Source organism: Rattus norvegicus, chromosome 2 (genome assembly GCF_036323735.1).
Source record: "Rattus norvegicus strain BN/NHsdMcwi chromosome 2, GRCr8, whole genome shotgun sequence".
NCBI lineage: Eukaryota > Metazoa > Chordata > Mammalia > Rodentia > Muridae > Rattus > Rattus norvegicus.
In genome coordinates, this window is record NC_086020.1 from 89483502 (window position 1) to 89502329 (window position 18828).

Genomic DNA, 18828 nt, shown 5'->3' on the forward strand with positions numbered 1-18828 from the left:
TGTTGAGGCATCTTTTGGGTATATGCCCAAGAGAGGTATAGCTGGATCCTCAGGCAGTTCAATGTCCAATTTTCTGAGGAACCTCCACACTGATTTCCAGAACGGTTTTACCAGTCTGCAATCCCACCAACAATGGAGGAGTGTTCCTCTTTCTCCACATCCTCGCCAGCATCTGCTGTCACCTGAGTTTTTGATCTTAGCCAATCGCACTGGTGTGAGGTGAAATCTCAGGGTTGTTTTGATTTGCATTTCCCTTATGACTAAAGATGTTGAACATTTCTTTAGGTGTTTCTCAGCCATTCGGCATTCCTCAGCTGTGAATTCTTTGTTTAGCTCTGAACCCCATTTTTTAATAGGGTTATTTGTTTCCCGGCGGTCTAACTTCTTGAGTTCTTTGTATATTTTGGATATAAGGCCTCTATCTGTTGTAGGATTGGTAAAGATCTTTTCCCAATCTGTTGGTTGCCGTTTTGTCCTAACCACAGTGTCCTTTGCCTTACAGAAGCTTTGCAGTTTTATGAGATCCCATTTGTCGATTCTTGATCTTAGAGCATAAGCCATTGGTGTTTTGTTCAGGAAATTTTTTCCAGTGCCCATGTGTTCCAGATGCTTTCCTAGTTTTTCTTCTATTAGTTTGAGTGTGTCTGGTTTGATGTGGAGGTCCTTGATCCACTTGGACTTAAGCTTTGTGCAGGGTGATAAGCATGGATCGATCTGCATTCTTCTACATGTTGCCCTCCAGTTGAACCAGCACCATTTGCTGAAAATGCTATCTTTTTTCCATTGGATGGTTTTGGCTCCTTTGTCAAAAATCAAGTGACCATAGGTGTGTGGGTTCATTTCTGGGTCTTCAATTCTATTCCATTGGTCTATCTGTCTGTCTCTGTACCAATACCATGCAGTTTTTATCACTATTGCTCTGTAATACTGCTTGAGTTCAGGGATAGTGATTCCCCCTGAAGTCCTTTTATTGTTGAGGATAGCTTTAGTTATCCTGGGATTTTTGTTATTCCAGATGAATTTGCAAATTGTTCTGTCTAACTCTTTGAAGAATTGGATTGGTATTTTGATGGGGATTGCATTGAATCTGTAGATTGCTTTTGGTAAAATGGCCATTTTTACCATATTAATCCTGCCAATCCATGAGCATGGGAGATCTTTCCATCTTCTGAGGTCTTCTTCAATTTCTTTCCTCAGTGTCTTGAAGTTCTTATTGTACAGATCTTTTACTTGCTTGGTTAAAGTCACACCGAGGTACTTTATATTATTTGGGTCCATTATGAAGGGTGTCGTTTCCCTAATTTCTTTCTCGGCTTGTTTCTCTTTTGTATAGAGGAAGGCAACTGATTTATTTGAGTTAATTTTATACCCAGCCACTTTGCTGAAGTTGTTTATCAGCTTTAGTAGTTCTCTTGCGGAACTTTTGGGATCACTTAAATATACTATCATGTCATCTGCAAATAGTGATATTTTGACCTCTTCTTTTCCGATCTGTATCCCTTTGATCTCCTTTTGTTGTCTGATTGCTCTGGCTAGAACTTCAAGAACTATATTGAATAAGTAGGGAGAGAGTGGGCAGCCTTGTCTAGTCCCTGATTTTAGTGGGATTGCTTCAAGTTTCTCTCCATTTAGTTTAATGTTAGCAACTGGTTTGCTGTATATGGCTTTTACTATGTTTAGGTATGGGCCTTGAATTCCTATTCTTTCCAGGACTTTTATCATGAAGGGGTGTTGAATTTTGTCAAATGCTTTCTCTGCGTCTAATGAAATGATCATGTGGTTCTGTTCTTTCAGTTTGTTTATATAATGGATCACGTTGATGGTTTTCCGTATATTAAACCATCCCTGCATGCCTGGGATGAAGCCTACTTGATCATGGTGGATGATTGTTTTGATGTGCTCTTGAATTCGGTTTGCCAGAATTTTATTGAGTATTTTTGCGTCGATATTCATAAGGGAAATTGGTCTGAAGTTCTCTTTCTTTGTTGTGTCTTTGTGTGGTTTAGGTATAAGAGTAATTGTGGCTTCGTAGAAGGAATTCGGTAGGGCTCCATCTGTTTCAATTTTGTGGAATAGTTTGGATAATATTGGTATGAGGTCTTCTATGAAGGTTTGATAGAATTCTGCACTAAACCCGTCTGGACCTGGGCTCTTTTTGGTTGGGAGACCTTTAATGACTGCTTCTATTTCCTTAGGAGTTATGGGGTTGTTTAACTGGTTTATCTGTTCCTGATTTAACTTCGATACCTGGTATCTGTCTAGGAAATTGTCCATTTCCTGAAGATTTTCAAATTTTGTTGAATATAGGTTTTTATAGTAAGATCTGATGATTTTTTGAATTTCCTCCGAATCTGTAGTTATGTCTCCCTTTTCATTTCTGATTTTGTTAATTTGGACACACTCTCTGTGTCCTCTCGTTAGTCTGGCTAAGGGTTTATCTATCTTGTTGATTTTCTCAAAGAACCAACTTTTGGTTCTGTTGATTCTTTCTATGGTCCTTTTTGTTTCTACTTGGTTGATTTCAGCTCTGAGTTTGATTATTTCCTGCCTTCTACTCCTCCTGGGTGTATTTGCTTCTTTTTGTTCTAGAGCTTTTAGGTGTGCTGTCAAGCTGCTGACATATGCTCTTTCCTGTTTCTTTCTGCAGGCACTCAGCGCCATGAGTTTTCCTCTTAGCACAGCTTTCATTGTGTCCCATAAGTTTGAGTATGTTGTATCTTCATTTTCATTAAATTCTAAAAAGTTTTTAATTTCTTTCTTTATTTCTTCCTTGACCAGGTTATCATTGAGTAGAGCATTGTTCAATTTCCACGTATATGTGGGCATTCTTCCCTTATTGTTATTGAAGACCAGTTTTAGGCCGTGGTGGTCCGATAGCACGCATGGGATTATTTCTATCTTTCTGTACCTGTTGAGGCCCGTTTTTTGACCAATTATATGGTCAATTTTGGAGAAAGTACCATGAGGAGCTGAGAAGAAGGTATATCCTTTTGCTTTAGGATAGAATGTTCTATAAATATCCGTTAAGTCCATTTGGCTCATGACTTCTCTTAGTCTGTCTACATCACTGTTTAATTTCTGTTTCCATGATCTGTCCATTGATGAGAGTGGGGTGTTGAAATCTCCCACTATTATTGTGTGAGGTGCAATGTGTGTTTTGAGCTTTAGTAAGGTTTCTTTTACGTATGTAGGTGCCCTTGTATTTGGGGCATAGATATTTAGGATTGAGAGTTCATCTTGGTTGATTTTTCCTTTGATGAATATGAAGTGTCCTTCCTTATCTTTTTTGATGACTTTTAGTTGGAAATTGATTTTATTTGATATTAGAATGGCTACTCCAGCTTGCTTCTTCTGACCATTTGCTTGGAAAGTTGTTTTCCAGCCTTTCACTCTGAGGTAGTGTCTGTCTTTGTCTCTGAGGTGTGTTTCCTGTAGGCAGCAGAATGCAGGGTCCTCGTTGCGTATCCAGTTTGTTAATCTATGTCTTTTTATTGGGGAGTTGAGGCCATTGATGTTGAGAGATATTAAGGAATAGTGATTATTGCTTCCCGTTATATTCATATTTGGATGTGAGGTTATGTTTGTGTGCTTTCATTCTCTTTGTTTTGTTGCCAAGACGATTAGTTTCTTGCTTCTTCTAGGGTATAGCTTGCCTCCTTATGTTGGGCTTTACCATTTATTATCCTTTGTAGTGCTGGATTTGTAGAAAGATATTGTGTAAATTTGGTTTTGTCATGGAATATCTTGGTTTCTCCATCAATGTTAATTGAGAGTTTTGCTGGATACAGTAATCTGGGCTGGCATTTGTGTTCTCTTAGGGTCTGTATAACATCAGTCCAGGATATTCTGGCCTTCATAGTTTCTGGCGAGAAGTCTGGTGTGATTCTGATAGGTCTCCCTTTATATGTTACTTGACCTTTTTCCCTTACTGCTTTTAATATTCTTTCTTTATTTTGTGCGTTTGGTGTTTTGACAATTATGTGACGGGAGGTGTTTCTTTTCTGGTCCAATCTATTTGGAGTTCTGTAGGCTTCTTGTATGTCTATGGGTATCTCTTTTTTTAGGTTAGGGAAGTTTTCTTCTATGATTTTGTTGAAGATATTTACTGGTCCTTTGAGCTGGGAGTCTTCACTCTCTTCTATACCTATTATCCTTAGGTTTGATCTTCTCATTGAGTCCTGGATTTCCTGTATGTTTTGGACCAGTAGCTTTTTCCGCTTTACATTATCTTTGACAGTTGAGTCAATGATTTCTATGGAATCTTCTGCTCCTGAGATTCTCTCTTCCATCTCTTGTATTCTGTTGGTGAAGCTTGTATCTACAGCTCCTTGTCTCTTCTTTTGGTTTTCTATATCCAGGGTTGTTTCCATGTGTTCTTTCTTGATTGCTTCTATTTCCATTTTTAATTCCTTCAACTGTTTGATTGTGTTTTCCTGGAATTCTTTCAGGGATTTTTGCGATTCCTCTCTGTAGGCTTTTACTTGTTTATTAATGTTTTCCTGTGCTTCCCTAAGTGTGTTCAGGTCTTTCTTGAAGTCCTCCAGCATCATGATCAAATATGATTTTGAAACTAGATCTTGCTTTTCTGGTGTGTTTGGATATTCCATGTTTGTTTTGGTGGGAGAATTGGGCTCCGATGATGGCATGTAGTCTTGGTTTCTGTTGCTTGGGTTCCTGCGCTTGCCTCTCGCCATCAGATTATCTCTAGTGTTACTTTGTTCTGCTATTTCTGACAGTGGCTCGACTGTCCTATAAGCCTGTGTGTCAGGAGTGCTGTAGACCTGTTTTCCTCTCTTTCAGTCAGTTATGGGGACAGAGTGTTCTGCTTTCGGGCGTGTAGTTTTTCCTCTCTACAGGTCTTCAGCTGTTCCTGTGGGCCTGTGTCTTGAGTTCACCAGGCAGCTTTCTTGCAGCAGAAAATTTGGTGTTACCTGTGGTCCCGAGGCTCAGGTTTGCTCGTGGGGTGGTGTCCAGGGGCTCTCTGCAGCGGCAGCAACCAGGAAGACCTGTGCCGCCCCTTCCGGGAGCTTCAGTGCACCAGGGTTCCAGATGGTCTTTGGCTTTTTCCTCTGGCGTCCGAGATGTGTGTGCAGGGAGCAGTCTCTTCTGGTTTCCCAGGCCTGTCTGCCTCTCTGAAGGTTTAGCTCTCCCTCCCACGGGATTTGGGTGCAGAGAACTGTTTATCCGGTCTGTTTCCTTCAGGGTCCGGCGGTGTCTCTGGCAGGGGTCCTGCCGCTCCTGGGCCCTCCCCCACGGGAGCCCAGAGGCCTTATACAGTTTCCTCTTGGGCCAGGGATGTGGGCAGGGGTGAGCAGTGTTGGTGGTCTCTTCCGCTCTGCAGCCTCAGGAGTGCCCACCTGACCAGGCGGTTGGGTCTCTCTCTCACTGGGTCTGGGAGCAGAGAGCTGCTGCGGGCCGGGTTCCGCGGGTGTGGGACTTCCGGTAAACACAGAGCGTGCCCGGTTCTAGAGAAATTCTGCTTCCGTGTGTCCCAAGCTCACCAGGCAGCTTTCTTGCAGCAGAAAATTTGGTCTTACCTGTGGTCCCGAGGCTCAAGTTCGCTCGTGGGGTGCTGCCCAGGGGCTCTCTGTAGCGGCAGCAACCAGGAAGACCTGTGCCGCCCCTTCCGGGAGCTTCAGTGCACCAGGGTTCCAGATGGTCTTTGGCTTTTTCCTCTGGCGTCCGAGATGTGTGTGCAGGGAGCAGTCTCTTCTGGTTTCCCAGGCCTGTCTGCCTCTCTGAAGGTTTAGCTCTCCCTCCCACGGGATTTGGGTGCAGAGAACTGTTTATCCGGTCTGTTTCCTTCAGGGTCCGGCGGTGTCTCTGGCAGGGGTCCTGCCGCTCCTGGGCCCTCCCCCACGGGAGCCCAGAGGCCTTATACAGTTTCCTCTTGGGCCAGGGATGTGGGCAGGGGTGAGCAGTGTTGGTGGTCTCTTCCGCTCTGCAGCCTCAGGAGTGCCCACCTGACCAGGCGGTTGGGTCTCTCTCTCACTGGGTCTGGGTTCAAGAACTTTTTGATAAATATCCATTTTGGTGACAAATGTCCCCTTGAAAATATTTATTTTCTCTCTTTCTGGATAAAAATCACTGTTGCTACGCAGTTCCTGGCAACAAGATTTTTAATATGGAGTGGAAGGTGCTCATCATTTCCTCAAGATGGCTCGGCAATACATGAATAATAAACAACCAAAAGACTGACTGCCTTTGACATATTCTGCTTTATCCCTAAACTCTCCTGTTAGCATGATTGGCTAACTAGAGTCCATATAAACAAGTTAAAATGCTCACATCATTAATAAGAAGATCTACATACAGAAATCCCTAAGCCTCATATGGCCTTGGTAAGGACAGAGTGAAACGGTTCCTGCCCTTGGAACAGGACCCTGGAGTGAGCCTCTGCAAGTGTCGATGGCTACTTTGGGCTGGGCGTAAGGTTTGCGTGTGTAATAATGTACATATATTCTGGAACAAGTGCTAGCAGTGGAGGAACCTTCCTTTCAAGAAGTGTACGCCATGATGGTTAGAAACAGGAAGCATCCAGGAGTTGGCTATGTGTCAAGAAAATGATAAACACTGAGTTCTTCAGAAAAGCCCTTAAGGCTAGGAGAAAAAGTTCTACATACATGAGTTCAAAAATATATAATTTCTCAACTCTGCAAATATATGGATGCAGTATGAGTTATATGAGGGTCTTTGTGAATCTAAAGGGACAAAACAGCTGTACTGTGAGCCAATGTTTTAGAAAATTACTAGGAAGGAATTAAAGAGATTTAGGGAGTGATAATCCCAGGCGATCCCACCTAGTGTTTTGTTTAGGCTTACAAAGGGAGATAGATTTCTCACTTCAGGTTCAACCTAGTACACTTTAAGTTTAGGCTCCAGAGTTGTGGAAATTATAATTTCAGGGTAGGTCCCACCCACCTAGTTTATCCTCTGTGGTTAACAAAAGTAGATTTTTTAATTCTTTTGCAGTGTTAAAAAAAAAAGGTATGCTTATAGTCTCCTAAGAATTAAGGGGCTGGGATTATAAAATGCTGATTCATAGGATAATCCAAAGTGAACCTGGAATACATAGCTGAATTGTTATGTAAATAAAAAACTGGACTTTTGGTCTGCATGAGATGAGCTAGCAGAAAGCGATAATAATTCTTTAGAATTTTCTCTAGAAAGACCTGAGCTGTCTGGTGATCTCTGGAGAGCAAAAAATGTTATTCAATTTTTTTTTCCTAACAGAATTTCTGACGTAGTTGGAAGATCCGATAGTTATTTTATAGCACCTTTTCTGACTTTGTTCTGAAACCCATGAGCTATCCAGGTAACTTTTACAATTTTCACTAGCAGAGAGAGCTGTCTCAACCACAGAGATTTTAGAATAGCAAGAAAAAGCTGTCTAGAGCTAACAGAACACACACACACACACACACACACACACACACACACACACACACACAAAACAGAGATAGAGAGAGACAGAGAGAGACAGAGACAGAGAGAGACAGAGAGAGGTTTGGAAAGTCATCTCAGCAGATGACTAGGCTGCCAGCTTGGGCCTATCATTTGACCATTCTAGCAATTGATAATTTAAATTTGTACCTGAGACAGACATTATTTCTTATTAACACATTTTCTAGTATAATGAATATGTGTGGTATTCTATGATTAATGGTCAGAAATTACTTAACCATGACTATTTTCATGCTAAAACTGTAGTAACTTTTCTTTAGTTCATTAATACAAGGTCAGAATGTTCCAAAATTGAACATTGCCCATTTTGAGCCACTATAATAGTATGGATTATCCTGTATCATGAAACACCCATGACATTTCTTATTCTCTAACTGAACTTTATTCTTCACTGGCATTTATAAGGTACTTGGTGCTTTTTCTGGTGGCACTAAAGTTGTGTTGGATTAAACTGCCGATTGCTTAGGAATCAAAGACAGTAGTATCTGGGAGTACTAAGTATACTAGAAGCAAATTTTTTTTTTTGCTTTACTGGGAAGCGTATTGATGTCTGTCACTGGCTCTCCTAATATGCAGTTGCCTACCTTCAGCTATACCACTTTTTGGAAAGAAAATCCCACTGAACGCTAAAACATTGCTTCTATAATGTAATACGCAGGATAATTAAAAGACAAAACAGCATAAGGAAATGAATCAGTGAATTACATTCAGATCCCTAAACATGCAGCAATAGGATGGGAATATGAACATCACAGTGTCACTTATGAAGCTATTGCTTCTGGAGACCTTCCTTCAGGTACAGGTAGGGTTGGGATGCCCAGGACCATGTTTCTGCACACTCCAGATATCCGGTTTAGTCAGTACTTTAGAATGAGAACAGAAGATGTAAATGGACATATTAGGCTGCTCATTATTATGATTACTACAGCTTTGTTATTTTACCCTGGCAATCACAACTTATCCCAATAGCAGAATCTAGATGGAAGGACTTGCATAACTTGCTTCTTCGCACTCTCTCCGAGATATCCATACCAGTGTGCCCCCTCCTCAGAGGTCTGAGTTCAAGTTCCATAGAGGTATAGGGCACTGCCTGAAGCTCTACTCATAATTTCTACTCAGCAAGTCCCAGTTTCTACAATGAATTTTAATATCAGCAAGTGCCCTATTTCTTGCAGTCACTAATTACATCATGCTTTTGGTTTCTCCTTTCAAAGTATCAATTCTTACTTAGCAAGGTATTTTTAATGCAATTATCTCTGCTAAACCTAACTGGTGTCATTTCTTGTTTTGTTTCCCCTTAAACAAAGCATCATGGAAATAAACACAATGTTCACTATCACTCTGCAGGAGTTGTGAGCTATAACCGAAATGCCACTCAAAGGCATGACAATGGTCTATTATGAAAGACATGTTAAGTGACTATCTTATGATACAGAAATGTAGACATTGCTGCATAAAAGTCAGTATAATACACACTTACCATCATTAATATTGTTAATTAACACTAATATTTGGCATTGAATCAGTACTACAAACATAGCCAGTTATTACATAACTCTATGAGTTAAAAAATAATCATGCAACAAACAGCATGTTTTGCAGTATTAAATAACATAGCCCAGTTTGCAGTATTGTACAAGGTATTTTTAAAAAGCTCCACATAAAAACAAGCTGTGTGTATCTTAGGCAGAATAACTGTGTTTAACTGCTGTCATGCATCCAGGTCCATTTATCTTGTCCAGTCTTTCTTGGTTAATTTCTCTTTGTGAGAGTCTATACTTATAGGGAACTAAGCTTCTTGTTACAGATGCTTACGTCTTCCTTAGCCAAGTGTTTTAAAAAAAGAAAGAGAAACTAATGAGAGCACACACTGTTCAGATAATCTGTTAGTAACATAATCATAATGATCTATTGCACACATGGAAGTCAAACAGATTGCATATAAGACAAATAAAGAACATTGAAAATTGGCTGTAATTAGCCTTTTTTTGTATAGCAGAGGGTCCTCAGAGAGCTTTAGACTCTATAATACTTTGCCTGTTTAAGATCCTTGGTCTTTCCAATGTAAGGTCTATTTTTCAGCTTTTGTTTTAATACCTATTTTTATAAACAGAACAGAATATATCCTTTATTAATTCATTAAGTCTATTTTCAGCTTTTGGTTTAAATAAGTATTTTTGTAAACAAAGAGAATATATCCTTCATTAACTAGTTAAGCAAACTAATTATTTACCTTTTCAGTTTGTGTCTGTGTGTTTGTGCATGCACCCATATCAGAGGACAACTTATTAGTCAGTTCTCTCCTTCCTTTCTGTGGATCCTGGTGATTAAACAGATACTGCCCAGTTTGCAGAGAAGCCACATTTACCTACTAAACCAGCATATGAAGCCCTGTATCCTGTCTTATCTTTTAAACTGAGACAATTGCATATTTGATTTCTGAAAGTAAGATTTAGTATCAAAACTTGTGTTTCCTACCTTATAGAACAAAATTTATTTAAATGAAAATTTGTTAATTCTACAATAAGTGCCTAACACAATGTCACTTTGATATGTTATTAGGTAAAATATATTAATTGAAAATTTATCTGGAGTAATTAAAACAATGTTTTGCATCCTCAAAAGTTTCCAGTAGAAAATGATTTTGAAACTACCAGAAGTTAAGGTTTTCAAAAAATTGTGAAGACTAACTGCAGGTCATCTCTTCTTAGTATGATATGAAATTATTTTTAAGGCTGCCAGATGTTAGCATTGCTTTCAGAGCAATTATTATAAACTACTAAACTTTTGAATAAGATCTAATGTGTTGTTTAAATTATAAAACAGTTGGAGGGAGACTTTTCTTTAAGACTACCTTTTATTTTCAGGAGGCTTTATCCACCTCTGTGAAGTGTGTCCTTTTATCTGGCTCTCTATACACGCTTTGGGGTACATTAATCCCACATTCAAGTAGGAGCTATTCCTTCCCTGTGCATAGCCATGCAGTCTGTTGTTGGATTAGAATGCACAATCAAGCTATCAGTATACCTCTGACTGTAATAACAAAAGTTTCCTATGTCTTAAATGAGATTAACTAACTATTAACTAACTGCACAACGTAAGTATCTATTATTAGCCAATGAAATGTTAACATCATTCTAGTTCTCTGTGGTAAAGTGAGGCAAGTGTGATTGGACCTCACATTGCAGAGGGAACTGTATCAATATAATTAAGTATGGGAGGGAGCCTTCTGGGCCTAAGAGGGTTCAGCAAACTCAATTCAACCTGGGTATAGTATTCGCACTGCACTCTAAGGCATGAAGTTAAGGGAAGGAGGTAGTCAAACGTCTGAAGAGATGGAGCAGCACACAAAAAGGACCCAATGGCTTTCTTGTAAAACTGAAATATTATTCAGAAGTAAGTAGGAAACTGTCAAAGGATTACTGGGACCCTTTGTCCATTATGACCTGTTGAAAATCTTTCTCTGTATTTTTATGTAATTCCTTGCACTCCCTTGTTTTAACACTACTTATAATTAAAGTTTGTAGAAAATATTTACCTTATTTATGTATCCATGCATTTGTTTAATACCAATTGTCACCTATAGCTGATTTCAGTTCTTGTGAGTTAACTACTTAAACAATGTGGGTAAAACAGTTTCCTAAAAATACAAATTATATTTCTGATAGCAATACCTGTAAGCTGACATTAACACCCCAAAGCACAGATTATATTATCAAAATGAAAAGGTAATCCCATCACATCTCTCACAGCCTGAAGAAGACAGTAACTGCTAACTAGACTCTTTACACAGAGGTCTCAATCAGGTCATTGTAATGTGTCCTTTGCTTGTGGCATTTAACATTTAACACAAGTAGCATTTAACAAAGACAAATAATTAAAAAAGAGTTGTTGACAACAATATCTTTAGAATCTTCACCTTGAAAGTAAATTTGAACAAAAGGGCAATGAGCATATTAAAGACACAGCTGTGAAAAAGGTGTGTTAGCATGCCCGTTGAAAGAATCTAGATCTGGACCCAGTAAAATGAATGAAACAGTTATTACTGCTATCTATAAGGAAAATGTATCTGAAGTGAGGAAAGGAATAAAGCTCTGGAGAGAAAGTGATGCTACCACAGGACTACATTTTGAAAGAACTTGAAGAGAGACAGTATATAACTACAAGGGCCTAAGTCTAATAAATACTTATAAAGGACCATGGAAACTCACAGAGCACAAGACAGATGCTTGCTCCAGATCCCATGTCACCTCTTGAAAGGACACAAGTCTGTATTCTGTGTGACAGTTTTGATAAATTGCATATAAAGACATTAAACAAATTCTCAATAATGTTGCTTTCAAGCAAAGCATGATCAATAATTATCATTTGTCCCTCGACTTTTAGTGCAGAGACTCAAAACGAATTGTACAGTTCTGCTAAGCTGTTGTTTCTAATCAATTCTATGTATCACGAAGACATGAATTTTAGGTATTGTGGCCTGCCTGCCTGCCTGCCTGCCTTCCTTCCTTCCTTCCTTCCTTCCTTCCTTCCTTCCTTCCTCCCTCCCTCCCTCCCTCCCTCCCTCCCTCCCTCCCTTCCCTTCTTCCTTTCTTTTTTATTTCTTTCTTTTGGAGTCATAAGAACTCTCAGTTTTGAAAATTCTAAGTCAACAATTGGCCTTGAAAACAACTAAATATTTAAAATGTTATTTTAATATTATCAAGAAAAGCTTAGGCTTTGTTAACTCTACTGTTCAATTCCAAATCCAAGATCTACTGCATGTGACTATATATAACAAAACTAACAAAATATATCTATGTGACAGTTGTAGAAACTTCGGATTTTAAATTTATAGTCATAACATATTATTGCAAGCCTTTAAATTAACTAAAGCTTTAATAAATGAAATGCATAAAAGAGAACATAATACAGATTCCAGAAAACAAGGTTGAAAAATTCACATACCGATTGTAGAAATCATCTCTGTAGTAATCGTAGTCAAATACATAACCACTAAGGAATGAAAAAAAATAGTTAGTGTGGGTTTGTGTCATGCTCATCTTAATATTAATGTTTGATTTTCAACAAGAAATCAATTTTACTTCATACCAACATATTTTAATGTTTTAATTTATAAAGAGCATTCTAAAATAATGATTAATTTAATATACTATATCAGACTATCATTACAGATTGGCAGTTTAGAGTATGTAAATGGAACCAATGCGTGCATTTCAATCATAAAGTCATAATGGCCAAGTCACTGAAGAATATACAATGAAAGCTGCCTACACCAATTTGGATAATGTTTTTCTGTGAGGCACTTTAGAGGCATTTTACTTTTAGTCATCAAAACTATTCTGATGTGTAATGTAACTAATGTATAAAAGACTCATGTAGTTGGCTGAATTTTTATCACTACTAAGTTGCAGGTGGATGATTTGAGACTAAGACTGAATCCACATCTCTAGCCACTTTTACCCTTTTTAATACTCCCAACCATAATACACCTTAATTCTATAGTTTGTGAAATATTTTTAATGTAAAGCAGTATTTTTTATTGGGTTTGTTAATTTAAATTTTTATTGTGCTAAAACACACAGACCATGTAAATTTTCATTTTAGTAATTTTACTATAATTTGAATGTGCCATTCAGCATATAATTTTAATCATGTCATGTATAGAGTTCAGTAGCATTAAATGGTTTCATAACATTGTATAAAGGACTTCACTACATATCCCATGAGCTTCCTTATAGTACCAGATAGATGCCATTTCCCACTTCCTTCTGTCATAATCACCTCTATTCCAACATCTATCTATAAAGCTGATGATTTTAGGTATCTTGCAAATTGTGAATCACAGATGGGTGTCATATAATTACATAAATATAGCTTTCCTTTTTGTTTGATTTATTTCTCCTATCATACTTTATAACTTATCTAATCTATTATGGTATAGATATCAGAATTACATTTTTATCTAAGTCTGAGCTTTACATATTCACACTATTTCTGTTTCTTTATTCATTTACTGGTAAAGATTTGAGTTATATTTTCTAATTTTGGTAAATAATTTTGCAATAATTTACCAAATTTTTAATTTGGTAAATAAATTTATGGTAAATAATGGTGCTTTTATATCTTGTGTAGAATATCACTATATTTGCTTTCATTGGGTGTATTCATAAAAGGCAAATTCCTGAGTCAAATCATAATTCAAAGTGTAAATTTTGTCAGAGCTTCTTTATGACTGAGAGGTAATTTTACATTTCCAAATCAATATTACAGTCATTTAGTTTGTAACGACTCTCAAATCAGGAAAACTGAGAACTTTACTAAAGTAGTATTATCGTTCTAGGTTTTAAGAAAAAAGTGTATGTATGCCTCCCCAGACTTCCTGTATATAGAAGGGAAAGCTCAATGTGGAATATCCAGTCTATGAGAATCAGATCTATCTTCAGTGCTGCATAATGCAACACAGGGGGTGAGAGTTGAAGGTCTGGTAAGTTTTTTTTTTTTTTTTTTTTCATTTTTTTTTTTTTTTTTATTAACTTGAGTATTTCTTATATACATTTCGAGTGTTATTCCCTTTCCCGGTTTCCGGGCAAACATCCCCCTCCCCCCTCCCCTTCCTTATGGGTGTTCCCCTCCCAACCCTCCCACCATTGCCGCCCTCCCCCCATAGACTAGTTCACTGGGGGTTCAGTCTTAGCAGGACCAAGGGCTTCCCCTTCCACTGGTGCTCTTACTAGGATATTCATTGCTACCTATGGGGTCAGAGTCCAGGGTCAGTCCATGTATAGTCTTTAGGTAGTGGCTTAGTCCCTGGAAGCTCTGGTTGCTTGGCATTGTTGTACTTTTGGGGTCTCGAGCCCCTTCAAGCTCTTCCAGTTCTTTCTCTGATTCCTTCAATAGGGGACCTATTCTCAGTTCAGTGGTTTGCTGCTGGCATTCGCCTCTGTATTTGCTGTATTCTGGCTGTGTCTCTCAGGAGCGATCTACATCCGGCTCCTGTCGGTCTGCACTTCTTTGCTTCATCCATCTTGTCTAATTGGGTGGCTGTATATGTATGGGCCAAATGTGGGACAGGCTCTGAATGGGTGTTCCTTCAGTCTCTGTTTTAATCTTTGCCTCTCCCTTCCCTGCCAAGGGTATTCTTTTTCCTCATTTAAAGAAGGAGTGAAGCATTCACATTTTGATCATCCGTCTTGAGTTTCGTTTGTTCTAGGGATCTAGGGTAATTCAAGCATTTGGGCTAATAGCCACTTATCAATGAGTGCATACCATGTATGTCTTTCTGTGATTGGGTTAGTTCACTCAGGATGATATTTTCCAGTTCCAACCATTTGCCTACGAATTTCATAAACTCGTTGTTTTTGATAGCTGAGTAGTATTCCATTGTGTAGATGTACCACATTTTCTGTATCCATTCATCTGTTGAAGGGCATCTGGGTTCTTTCCATTTTCTGGCTATTATAAATAAGGCTGCGATGAACATAGTGGAGCACGTGTCTCTTTTATATGTTGAGGCATCTTTTGGGTATATGCCCAAGAGAGGTATAGCTGGATCATCAGGCAGTTCAATGTCCAATTTTCTGAGGAACCTCCAGACTGATTTCCAGAATGGTTTTACCAGTCTGCAATCCCACCAACAATGGAGGAGTGTTCCTCTTTCTCCACAACCTCGCCAGCATCTGCTGTCACCTGAGTTTTTGATCTTAGCCAATCGCACTGGTGTGAGGTGAAATCTCAGGGTTGTTTTGATTTGCATTTCCCTTATGACTAAAGATGTTGAACATTTCTTTAGGTGTTTCTCAGCCATTCGGCATTCCTCAGCTGTGAATTCTTTGTTTAGCTCTGAACCCCATTTTTTAATCGGGTTATTTGTTTCCCTGCGGTCTAACTTCTTGAGTTCTTTGTATATTTTGGATATAAGGCCTCTATCTGTTGTAGGGTTGGTAAAGATCTTTTCCCAATCTGTTGGTTGCCGTTTTGTCCTAACCACAGTGTCCTTTGCCTTACAGAAGCTTTGCAGTTTTATGAGATCCCATTTGTCGATTCTTGATCTTAGAGCATAAGCCATTGGTGTTTTGTTCAGGAAATTTTTTCCAGTGCCCATGTGTTCCAGATGCTTCCCTAGTTTTTCTTCTATTAGTTTGAGTGTGTCTGGTTTGATGTGGAGGTCCTTGATCCACTTGGACTTAAGCTTTGTACAGGGTGATAAGCATGGATCGATCTGCATTCTTCTACATGTTGCCCTCCAGTTGAACCAGCACCATTTGCTGAAAATGCTATCTTTTTTCCATTGGATGGTTTTGGCTCCTTTGTCAAAAATCAAGTGACCATAGGTGTGTGGGTTCATTTCTGGGTCTTCAATTCTATTCCATTGGTCTATCTGTCTGTCTCTGTACCAATACCATGCAGTTTTTATCACTATTGCTCTGTAATACTGCTTGAGTTCAGGGATAGTGATTCCCCCTGAAGTCCTTTTATTGTTGAGGATAGCTTTAGCTATCCTGGGTTTTTTGTTATTCCAGATGAATTTGCAAATTGTTCTGTCTAACTCTTTGAAGAATTGGATTGGTATTTTGATGGGGATTGCATTGAATCTGTAGATTGCTTTTGGTAAAATGGCCATTTTTACTATATTAATCCTGCCAATCCATGAGCATGGGAGATCTTTCCATCTTCTGAGGTCTTCTTCAATTTCTTTCTTCAGTGTCTTGAAGTTCTTATTGTACAGATCTTTTACTTGCTTGGTTAAAGTCACACCGAGGTACTTTATATTATTTGGGTCTATTATGAAGGGTGTCGTTTCCCTAATTTCTTTCTCGGCTTGTTTCTCTTTTGTATAGAGGAAGGCAACTGATTTATTTGAGTTAATTTTATACCCAGCCACTTTGCTGAAGTTGTTTATCAGCTTTAGTAGTTCTCTGGTGGAACTTTTGGGATCACTTAAATATACTATCATATCATCTGCAAATAGTGATATTTTGACCTCTTCTTTTCCGATCTGTATCCCTTTGATCTCCTTTTGTTGTCTGATTGCTCTGGCTAGAACTTCAAGAACTATATTGAATAAGTAGGGAGAGAGTGGGCAGCCTTGTCTAGTCCCTGATTTTAGTGGGATTGCTTCAAGTTTCTCTCCATTTAGTTTAATGTTAGCAACTGGTTTGCTGTATATGGCTTTTACTATGTTTAGGTATGGGCCTTGAATTCCTATTCTTTCCAGGACTTTTATCATGAAGGGGTGTTGAATTTTGTCAAATGCTTTCTCAGCATCTAATGAAATGATCATGTGGTTCTGTTCTTTCAGTTTGTTTATATAATGGATCACGTTGATGGTTTTCCGTATATTAAACCATCCCTGCATGCCTGGGATGAAGCCTACTTGATCATGGTGGATGATTGTTTTGATGTGCTCTTGAATTCGGTTTGCCAGAATTTTATTGAGTATTTTTGCGTCGATATTCATAAGGGAAATTGGTCTGAAGTTCTCTTTCTTTGTTGTGTCTTTGTGTGGTTTAGGTATAAGAGTAATTGTAGATTCGTAGAAGGAATTCGGTAGGGCTCCATCTGTTTCAATTTTGTGGAATAGTTTGGATAATATTGGTATGAGGTCTTCTATGAAGGTTTGATAGAATTCTGCACTAAACCCATCTGGACCTGGGCTCTTTTTGGTTGGGAGACCTTTAATGACTGCTTCTATTTCCTTAGGAGTTATGGGGTTGTTTAACTGGTTTATCTGTTCCTGATTTAACTTTGATACCTGATATCTGTCTAGGAAATTGTCCATTTCCTGAAGATTTTCAAATTTTGTTGAATATAGGTTTTTATAGTAAGATCTGATGATTTTTTGAATTTCCTCTGAATCTGTAGTTATGTCTCCCTTTTCATTTCTGATTTTGTTAATTTGGACGCACTCTCTGTGTCCTCTCGTTAGTCTGGCTAAGGGTTTATCTATCTTGTTGATTTTCTCAAAGAACCAACTTTTGGTCCTGTTGATTCTTTCTATGGTCCTTTTTGTTTCTACTTGGTTGATTTCAGCTCTGAGTTTGATTATTTCCTGCCTTCTACTCCTCCTGGGTGTATTTGCTTCTTTTTGTTCTAGAGCTTTTAGGTGTGCTGTCAAGCTGCTGACATATGCTCTTTCCTGTTTCTTTCTGCAGGCACTCAGCGCTATGAGATTTCCTCTTAGCACAGCTTTCATTGTGTCCCATAAGTTTGAGTATGTTGTATCTTCATTTTCATTAAATTCTAAAAAGTTTTTAATTTCTTTCTTTATTTCTTCCTTGACCAGGTTATCATTGAGTAGAGCATTGTTCAATTTCCACGTATATGTGGGCATTCTTCCCTTATTGTTATTGAAGACCAGTTTTAGGCCGTGGTGGTCCGAAAGCACGCATGGGATTATTTCTATCTTTCTGTACCTGTTGAGGCCCGTTTTTTGACCAATTATATGGTCAATTTTGGAGAAAGTACCATGAGGAGCTGAGAAGAAGGTATATCCTTTTGCTTTAGGATAGAATGTTCTATAAATATCCGTTAAGTCCATTTGGCTCATGACTTCTCTTAGTCTGTCGACATCACTGTTTAATTTCTGTTTCCATGATCTGTCCATTGATGAGAGTGGGGTGTTGAAATCTCCCACTATTATTGTGTGAGGTGCAATGTGTGTTTTGAGCTTTAGTAAGGTTTCTTTTATGTATGTAGGTGCCCTTGTATTTGGGGCATAGATATTTAGGATTGAGAGTTCATCTTGGTGGATTTTTCCTTTGATGAATATGAAGTGTCCTTCCTTATCTTTTTTGATGACTTTTAGTTGGAAATTGATTTTATTTGATATTAGAATGGCTACTCCAGCTTGCTTCTTCTGACCATTTGCTTGGAAAGTTGTTTTCCAGCCTTTCACTCTGAGGTAGTGTCTGTCTTTGTCTCTGAGGTGTGTTTCCTGTAGGCAGCAGAATGCAGGGTCCTCGTTGCGTATCCAGTTTGTTAATCTATGTCTTTTTATTGGGGAGTTGAGGCCATTGATATTGAGAGATATTAAGGAATAGTGATTATTGTTTCCCTTTATATTCATATTTGGATGTGAGGTTATGTTTGTGTGCTTTCATTCTCTTTGTTTTGTTGCCAAGACGATTAGTTTCTTGCTTCTTCTAGGGTATAGCTTGCCTCCTTATGTTGGGCTTTACCATTTATTATCCTTTGTAGTGCTGGATTTGTAGAAAGATATTGTGTAAATTTGGTTTTGTCATGGAATATCTTGGTTTCTCCATCAATGTTAATTGAGAGTTTTGCTGGATACAGTAACCTGGGCTGGCATTTGTGTTCTCTTAGGGTCTGTATGACATCAGTCCAGGATCTTCTGGCCTTCAT

At 38.5% G+C, this 18828-nt stretch overlaps 1 protein-coding gene across 12 annotated transcripts in view; it reads right to left on the reverse strand.

The window, feature by feature from the left end:
• Nucleotides 1-18828, reverse strand: part of Ralyl (RALY RNA binding protein-like) — a 791470-nt gene that overhangs the window by 93290 nt on the left and 679352 nt on the right. For 11 of the 12 annotated variants that reach the window (XM_017590724.2, XM_063281532.1, XM_017590727.3 and 8 more), the window contains one exon: nt 12412-12459. The exons of the other annotated variant lie outside the window; for it this stretch is intronic. In XM_017590724.2, the coding sequence (XP_017446213.1) occupies nt 12412-12459 (48 nt within the window). The remainder of the gene's footprint in view (nt 1-12411; nt 12460-18828) is intronic. 12 annotated transcript variants of the gene reach the window in all.